The sequence below is a fragment of the Eubalaena glacialis genome, chromosome 11, assembly GCF_028564815.1.
Source record: "Eubalaena glacialis isolate mEubGla1 chromosome 11, mEubGla1.1.hap2.+ XY, whole genome shotgun sequence".
Lineage (NCBI taxonomy): Eukaryota > Metazoa > Chordata > Mammalia > Artiodactyla > Balaenidae > Eubalaena > Eubalaena glacialis.
The window spans coordinates 42,535,576-42,544,859 of record NC_083726.1 but is presented as its reverse complement, the minus strand read 5'-3'; the positions used below and the strand labels follow the sequence as shown (position 1 = coordinate 42,544,859).

Here is a 9,284-nt window from a genome sequence, read left to right as displayed (position 1 = left end):
TGGTAGGTAGATTCAAGTATAAAAGTTATACCCCCAACTCTTGTACCAGGATGAAAGGGTTTCACAAACCCCGGACAGTGTAGGGCACACACACACCTCCCTCAGTGCTGACTCGAAGCTGCATTTCCTTAGCAGGATCGCGGACAATCTTTTTTTTTTTTTTTTTCTTTTACGAAATTATACAATGATAGACTCAAGATTGCCACGGCTTCTTCACCACCCCTAATATCCAAGTCTAGCTCAGCTCTCCACTACCATCAGTTGCTCTGTAACAAACAGATTCATATTCCCGACAGAAACAACCACTGCATTATTATTTCTACACATCACAAAGACACATGAAGAAGTGGGGACTGAATACAAAAGGAACCTGCTCTTGGTTTTCTATTGCTAAGTATGGTCACAGAATCATAATCTCATTTATGGGTTTGTTTCTTAACACCCCTCAAGAACTGTGAATCCTCTGAGGTTTATGTGGTCATATCATGAACAGAATTAAAAAAAAAAAAAAAAAAAAAAGGATAGCAGAGAAGTTAAAGTGGCGGGCATCCAAGAACAGCAAGGGGAAAATCGGTCTGTGTTTTCATCTAAATATAGACCTCTCAAGTGAAAATATTTTGTGGAAGGTCTGAAGCATGATATATTTAAAATGCATGTATCCTGTGTAGATTTATATGCCATGTGTCTTATAATCTACTTGAAAAAGGCATATTTTTGTTTCGATAGGGAACCCATCATATTAGTTCAGGGTAATCGTTACCATGCAATTAGATTAGCTGATGATGAGAATCACATTTTTTATCAGTTTAACTCTAGAGAAGACTGTGAACAAGGGGGAAAAAAATACCATCTTGTAAACTTTAAAAGTTTAGTGTTGATAAAAATTTTATATAATAGCAAATTTATTTAATCTGGCTACCTAGCTCAAGTTTTCAAAAATCTTGTGGGGGTGATAAGGCTAATATTATCCTGTAGTTAATATAAAGCTACTTTATTCAGACTCCCAGAGTCTCTTAAATTAATATTTTTATTCTTTCATATAACATTTTCTTGGGTCCAAAAAATAAAATAAAATCCTACACCAAGATTCCACAGCTAAGAAGTATAAAAAAGGAGAGAGGAATAAAGAAAGGAAGGAATGAAGGAAAGGAGGGAAAAATGAAGGGAGGGAGGGAGGGAAGGAGGAAGCCATTTACTCTGAAGAGACGAGGTAAATAATACATCTAGGCATACAAAGATCTAGTTTGGCTACTTAATGAAACCCTAAAGTAATATGGTTTAACAAAGGGATACTGGTAAGTTTCCAGAATTATATTTATGCTAGAACAACGATCCCCTGCACTCTCTGTTCTTATTTTGCAGTTCTACGAAAAATAACTCTGATTTGAATATTCTTGGATTCTGAACATCAATGTGTCCGTTTTCCCTCTTAATCTTCCCAACACGAAGAAAAAAAAGTAAAAGAAAAAAAATAAAGTATCACCTATTGTCCTACATCAATTTCTACACTGTCACTCTTCAGAATTCTACTAAAAGGTCCCAACTAGGTTCCAATTTTCCATATAATTCCTTTCTACCATCCTGATTTATTCAATAAACAGCAATTGCTAGAAGACATCCCATACCTGACGTTCTACAGTTAACATTTAAATTTAAAAAACCACAAGGGCATGTAGTGAAGGAAACTGAACATAGTAGGATTTTTTTTTTTTTTTTTTTACAAACGAACAGTAAAACCTCACCGTTCACACAGTTATTGAGAAGCAGCCATCTGGCTGCTAGAGTTCATCTTAATTCTCAGGCCCAGCTCAGGCTAGCACAGTTCATTATAGCAAGGTGTGTCTTCACAGTTATTTTGGTCTTGACATTCCGTCATGTATATACACTTATCCACATTATTACTAGGTTGTAAAGTAAGTGCAGGGCAAATTATAGGAAAAAAGTACAAACATTCAAGTCGTCATACCCTGAAAAACATGTGTTTTGCTGTCGTTGTAAACTTCTTGCACTAAATCCCACTTCAGGAAAAAAATAAATAATACCATAGGATTCAAACTGAAGTTGGCTTCCTGATGAAGCCGAAGGAAGCAGTAGCTTTTTCAAACTGCAGAAAGGAAGTTTCTCTCACCACAGATCTACTCGGGGTGAGTGGGAATACACGTCAAGAACGCTCAACCCAGTTAAGTGCTAGACGGGCCACCCCCCAACTTTAGAAAAACCACAAGGCTCCAGGAGGCTGTTCAGATCTCCTTCCAGCAATAAGATGATTCTTGAGTGAAAACCACAACAGTCAGTTGGTGCTTCCACTGTGACACCACGCACAGAGTCTAGGCTCTAACTGGTAAGAAATGCACAATTAGGAACAATTACTTTCAGGAAAATAGATGTTTCCTGAAGATGGATAGTTAACATTAGAACCAGGGGATGCAGGAGAGAGGAAGGATGCATGCTGAAGACCGGATGGTTTGCATTCTAGTTTCCATTCACCATTAGGACATGCATGACCTGTAACACAGGGAAATTCAGGCACCTCCATCCCACCCCTGCTGGGCAAAGCTTCAGGTTAGTCGGCCCCGCCGCTGGGGATTTCGAGCCTCCTCTGTGCTGAGCTGGTGTTTCGTGATTGATTCCTTTCTCTTCTCCTAAGGACAGGGTCCCCGAGGCTGCCAGGCGTCTTGAAAAACGTCTCTCGATGTGTGCGTCGGATGCTCTTGGGGGTCACTGGAACTGGTGACTAAAATAGAGAAGAAAAAAAAAGAGTACATAAAAACAGAAGTGAAGTCAAATTGTACCCAATCTCTGAACTGGAAGCCCCCTCTTTTTTTTTTTCTTTTCTTAATTGAAGTATAGTTGATTTACAATATTGTGCCAATCTCTGCTGTACAGCAAAGTGACTCAGTTATACACATACAGACGTTCGTTTTTTATATTCTTTTCCATTATGGTTGATCACAGGATATTGAATATAATTCCCTGTGCTATACAGTAGGACCTTGTTGTTTATCCATCCTACATATAATAGTTCACATCTGCTGATCCCAAACTCCCAGTCCTGCCCTCCCCCTTGGCAACCACCAGTCTGTTCTCTATGTCTGTGAGTCTGTTTCTATTTTATAGATAGGTTCATTTGTGCCATATTTTAGATTCCACATATAAGTGATATCATATGGTATTTGTCTTTCTATTTCTGACTTACTTCACTTAGTATGATCATCTCTAGTTGCATCCATGTTGCTGTAAATGGCATTATTTCATTCTTTTTTATGGCTGAGTAGTATTCCACTGTATATATGTACCACATCTTCTTACCCACTCATCTGTCAGTGGACATTTAGGTTGTTGCCATGTCTTGGCTATTGTGAACAGTGCTGCTATGAACATAGGGGTGCATGTATCTTTCTGAATTCTAGTTTTGTCTGGATATATGCCCAGGAGTGGGATTGCAGGATCATAGGGTAATTCTATTTTTAGTTTTCTGAGGAATCTCCACACTGTCTTCCATAGTGGCTGCACCAACTTACATTCCCACTAACAGTGTAGGAGCCCCCTCTTGACCTGTGTCGCTGTGATCCCCATGCAGGTGTTCCATCCTCTTTGCTTCTCTGTCACACTCCTCCAGTGTATCTCCTTCACAACGCTTACCACAGCTGGAAATTAGCTGATTTATTCTGTGTGCAGAAAGACAGCCTAGCGAAGAGGTCACAAGTGTGGCACTGACACCTGCAGCCAGGGTTTGGGCTCTGCCATAACTAGCTGTGTGACCTCGGGCAAATGACTTAACCAGTTTATCCCTCAGTTTCTTCATCCATAGATGGGGACGATAAAAGTACCAACTTAGCAGGGTTGTAACAATTAAAGGAGATGATATTAATAAAGCACTTTAGATCATGCCAGGCAAGTAGTATGTGCATGTGTCTTTGCTCTTTTTGTTTACTTGCTAATATTTATCCTCTCAAGTTAAATATTTATCCCTTTAATGTGCCCTAAAAGGGCAGGAACCATTATCCTGTTTACTGTTATATCTTTACTGCCTAGGTCAGTGCCTGGCACATAACTGGTGATCAGGAAGCATATGCTATATTATAATCTCCTTGTTTAAAAACTAACATGTATATTTCAATGTCTAACAAACTTTTGAGCCCCTGAATTACTTATCTAAAATACTTTTGGCCACAACGTAACTCTTTCTCTGGGAGAGAAATAATTGCTCTGAACAATGCCTAATGCATAACAGGAATTCAACAAATGCTCACTGACTGAACTACAGATGGAGTTGGGGGAGGCAAATAAAGTACTGATTAATTTATATCGATTACAGACATTTATCTATGTACATCTGTATCGATTTTGAGTATGTATATATATACACATCAAGGAAACAATGGATATATTAATATATAGCCATTGCCTCCTAAACAGTGCATTTTATGAAATGATAGACGCTAAAAATCTTTGAGCTAGTATCAAGACTTTCGTTTCCCTTGATTGTTTCTGTAGCTGCACAATTAAAATTCAGGATGGTCTCCGTTATGGACCTAATGAAATGAGAGCTTGGAGAAATCATCTGAATATTCAGCGTGCATCAAAAATCCCCAGGAACTATGCTTTAAATAAGTTCCTTCTGATTCTAAGAAACAGATTGACACCTAAAACGAGTTTTGCCTTTAAAGCACAGGATCTCCCACCTTCTGTCTCCATGCTTTATGAACTAAGCAGATACCTCTGGGTCTACAGTGGAAGCCAGATAGAATCTGATGTAGAACCCCTGTCCTACGGTTGTTTGACTAAAATCTGATTAAACGCAGGCGAATGCTATCACGGAGTGATTCTCCTTCTCGTGCGGAGCGGAAATGAACCTCAGGACTCACCTGTTGTAATTTTACCACAGAGGCTGGATGTCCTCCGTAAACGGGGGACTCGGGCTGGATGATGCTGTGTGATCTTGACATCACCGGACTCAGGTTAAGTGAGTGTGGACCCTGAAGCTGAGCATCTGCGGAGGGGAGCGTCGATGATTTTGGACTAACCAGGGCAGCAGGGCCGATGAGAAGATGAGCTCTTGATCCGAGGCCAGGCAAGCCAAGATTCACAGGTCCCGTGCTTGGGAGAGCCCTGGGAGCAGAGGACACCGGCCCGGGCATCGTGGGTGAATAGAGAACAGGAAAAGGGCCCAGCGTCGGCGATGGCAAGACCATGCATGGAACACTGAGCGGCGGCAGCTGACCTGAAGACGGTCCCACAGCGCGGGGGGTCTGATTGCCAGATAAGAGCACACTGAAACCATTTAATCCTGGAAGAGAAGCAGAAAAAGGTGAAAGTCAGGGCAATGTGAAGACACCATCCAAGCTCCCACCCCTCAGGGTCCTTTCAAACGGGAGCCCACTGTCAATCAACCCTCACGCCGCAGCCCGGCCACCCCCTCTGTGCTCTCCCAGCCCCGCACCGCCTCCTTGCCACAGTGGCCACCGCCGAATTCCCACAGTTACCTATGTGACAGTTTGGTGGATGCTTGAGTCTCCTGAGAGACTTTACTAACATGAGCTCCACTGAATCCAAATTGAGGAGGAAAGTGAACTTGGTTGGGAACAATGATAGCTTCCTTTTTACAAACTTCTAACAGAAATTTATATTTCCCTCAATTAAGACCGCGGGCAACAAATCACAACAGAATGAACAGTACCTTGACTTTATCACTAGTAAAAAGCACAGGATGTATTCATGTAATGTTACCACGATGGTAGATGTCTGAAGAGTCTAACGGTCCCCACAACTTTGAAGTTATGCGAGGCCTGCACTTGCTGTCAGATCTTTTTATTACTATAATTTAAAATAATTCCTTTTCTAACTGGATTTCTATATAATTGGCTTCCTCTGTAATCCTATGTATTTAATTCTCTGCATTTGTAAACATCCTGAGGAGGAATCCACAACCTTCACCATAGTGTCCAAGGGCCCATGGCCCAGAAAAAGCTACTGATGCCTATGCTGGGCTGTCATTTTCATTCTGAAGAAGCCGGGTCTGTTTTTTTTATTTATTAAGGTATCAGCAACACTGAGTAGCGTGCTTAGACGAAGCCCTCACAAAATATTTGCTAAAGGAATAAAGAATGTTTTCTAGATAAATGAGTAATAACAAACACCTACCTAACCTGTGATGGGAACAAGGAATTGAAGAAAATCACTTTAAGTCTCTTTGCAAGAGAGCAGCTTCATGTACACAATGCATATTTTAAAAATTAGGTATCTGTTATATTTCAGCTTTATTTCAAGAGTAAGGGCATTTATTGAGTCTTACTAAGCATCAGGCACTATTATTCTAAGTGCTTTAGATGTATTATCTTATTAAATTTAATCCAATTTTCACAGCACCCCCATGAAGCAGGTGCTCTTATTATTGCTGTTTTACCAATGAGGAGGGCTGAATACTTAAGTTCACGCAGATAATAAGTGGTTTTACTGTCCAGCCCTCTCACTCCAGCCCTGCACTCGACCACAGGGGCATGTCAGCACTCCTGGATATTTAAGAGATCAGCATGTGAGCTGCACATGGTGGCCAGGACGTTCATATTGTTAAACTGAACCACTGCCAGATTCAGCTGAATTATGAAAACAGAATCATCTTTTGAATTCATTGTGCTTTTTTTACCAAGTAAAGTTGAATGCATTAAAAATAAATTACCTGCCCTAACTGTTTTCTCCTTACCCGTGAGGTTGGTGAAAGTGAAAGCAGCCTCTGCCTTCATTTCGTCGATGGAGCAAGCAAGGGGCTAGGAGTGAAATGACTCAGAGGAGGCAGCTCATCAATGCACCAGCTTGGTCGGGTGACATGAACAAAAATTTAAACATCAAATTTATGGCCCGAGTACCCCAAGGGACTCGAAGACATGACATCCCTTACCTGCTGGCGACTGCACATAAAGATACTGCAGCAAAGAGGGCTCTTTGGTGCTTTCATTTTCTTTCGAAGGCTTTTCTATCTCTGTATTTCTAGAAGGATTTCCCCACTCAGAAGAAATGAAGCAGTCTGCTGTAGCCTTTCCCGAAACCTCCTTTGCCGCAGAAAGTTGTCCATTCATGTGAATGTCTTCATGGGGTGCAGGTCCCCTTTTATCCACGGTCTTGGAAGAGGCAATGTCTGTGGAATCTGAGGGTTTCTAGGCACAACCCAACCAGGAACCAGAAAAGCAAGTCAAAATCCCAGCAGTAAATTATAATAACAGCTTTCTCCAAATAGCTAACACATAAACAAAAAGGTCAGACACAGCTGTGTGCCACCCTGATTTGTGTATGTCAGTTGTTTCTGTCATATTTATAGGAATGGCCTGAAGATCACTGTCACGTCACGGGCTTCTGTAGGCTTATGATTTCTTAAGCACAGAAACGATGGAGAATTTAATAATGGGAAACTGGGTATGGTGTTTAGACTGTGAAATAAATTTCTGAGCTGGAACACATAAAGGGTGTTGATGCTGCAGTCTTTTAGGGCTTGATAAGAATTGCAGGGCTGACCCAAAGCTGTCTTGGTTATCTAAGACACGTATATATAGGTATACCAGTCAGTCTTTTCCTTCTGTTTTGCAACCCCAGGCTATATACAAAATTAGAAAAATTCATTCTGGCAGGAGGAAGGCATAGAGGAGGAAGGGTCTTAATTAACGGACTGATTTCCATGAGGTGTGCCTCACTGATCCTCTACAAACGGCTGCAGGGAGAGTGCTTCTGCTTTCTGAGAGTTTTACCAGTCATATCTCATTAACCTCTGAAAGGCTACTGTGGACAGCTCAGATTTTTGTTCTTTTCATTTTGTGGCTAGGGGAACGGGCTCTCTGAGCAGTGACGCGAGCACTGACATAGACACTGAGAGCCAAACGGCACCTACATTCCTGACTGTGGACCTCAGATGCACGCTGGATTAAGATGATTATTTCATCAACGTGTTAAAAAAAAAAGTATAGCAAAAAAGACTGGGAAAGAATATACAAACATGTTGACAGTGATTGCCTCTATGTGGTGGGATTATGGGTAGGTTTTTTTCCCTTTATACTTTTTATTTATTTATTTATGGCTGTGTTGGGTCTTCGTTTCTGTGCGAGGGCTTTCTCTAGTTGCGGCAAGTGGGGGCCACTCTTCATCGCGGTGCGCGGGCCTCTCACTATCGCGGCCTCTCTTGTTGCGGAGCACAGGCTCCAGACGCGCAGGCTCAGTAGTTGTGGCTCACGGGCCTAGTTGCCCCGCGGCATGTGGGATCTTCCCAGACCAGGGCTTGAACCTGTGTCCCCTGCATTGGCAGGCAGATTCTCAACCACTGCGCCACCAGGGAAGCCCCAACCCTTTATACTTTTTAGCGTTTTATGCAAAGTGTGATTTTTATAAAAATCACTTTTATTACAGTACTGCTTCATGGCAAGATTATTTGGGACAGCCGGTCCTGGGCTTAATTATACAGGTGACACATGCACTACTTTCTATTCCAGACTCAGTAGCTTATCTGTGTGTCTCTATTGGGAAGGAACTACGGGTCGACGGGCCGTCAGCTAGCACGTCCGCCTGAACCCCTTACCTTGGGCATGACGAGGGAGAGGGGGCCGTCTTTGCAGTCCCTGCTTTGTCTCTTCGTGGCTGGCTCCTCCTCCTCCTGGGGCTTCCTCTCCTCCCCTAGGCGCTTCTGAACTGAGGGCGTGGCTGACCGCTCTGCTGTGCCTTCCGAGCCCCTGCTGTCCCTATCGGACCCGGACCCTGACCCCGACCCCGACCCCGGGGACGGCGGCTCTTGCAGGCTCCCACACAGCATGAACAGCGAGGTGGAGGGCACGTACACCAGGGGCTGGCCGGCCAGCAGAGCTGGCTTCAGGCTCTCCGCGTCCAAGGCGGCAGAGGCGAGGGAGACACCTCCTTGTCCGTTCAGACCATTCTGGGCAGAGAAGGCCTGCAAGTCCGTTGGAGCCACGGAAAGTACTGGGTGGGCCAAGGCATTAACACAGTATTCTGAGTCAACAGAGAGGCCGGGGAAAGGAGCAGCGGCCTCCAGGCTGCTTGATGGAGGTATCGCTCTCTGATTGGCAAAAGCTTCTGCCCTGGAATAAAAGAAACAGAGTGGGGCCCATCCAGTTACCACATTCTACCAACTCCTGACTCTGCTTTCCTAAAGAGAGATGCACCAAAGCAGGAGTGAGAGAATACTGCTCAGGATGCTATTAAAGCACACTCTCTGAGCACGTGAGCCGACTCCAGAGGCAGATGACCGTATCACCTGGATGGATGGTTAGGGGTGGGGTAGGGGGATC

At 43.2% G+C, this 9,284-nt stretch overlaps 1 protein-coding gene across 1 annotated transcript in view; it reads right to left on the bottom strand.

Annotated features, from left to right (window-relative positions):
* Nucleotides 1-2,563: 2,563 nt before the first annotated feature.
* Nucleotides 2,564-9,284, bottom strand: part of E2F7 (E2F transcription factor 7) — a 29,210-nt gene continuing 22,489 nt past the window's right edge. The window contains exons 9-12 of the mRNA XM_061206362.1: nucleotides 8,561-9,074; nucleotides 6,899-7,154; nucleotides 4,869-5,290; nucleotides 2,564-2,734 (exon numbers count right to left, since the gene is read on the bottom strand). Coding sequence (XP_061062345.1) covers nucleotides 2,564-2,734; nucleotides 4,869-5,290; nucleotides 6,899-7,154; nucleotides 8,561-9,074 — 1,363 coding nt within the window. The remainder of the gene's footprint in view (nucleotides 2,735-4,868; nucleotides 5,291-6,898; nucleotides 7,155-8,560; nucleotides 9,075-9,284) is intronic.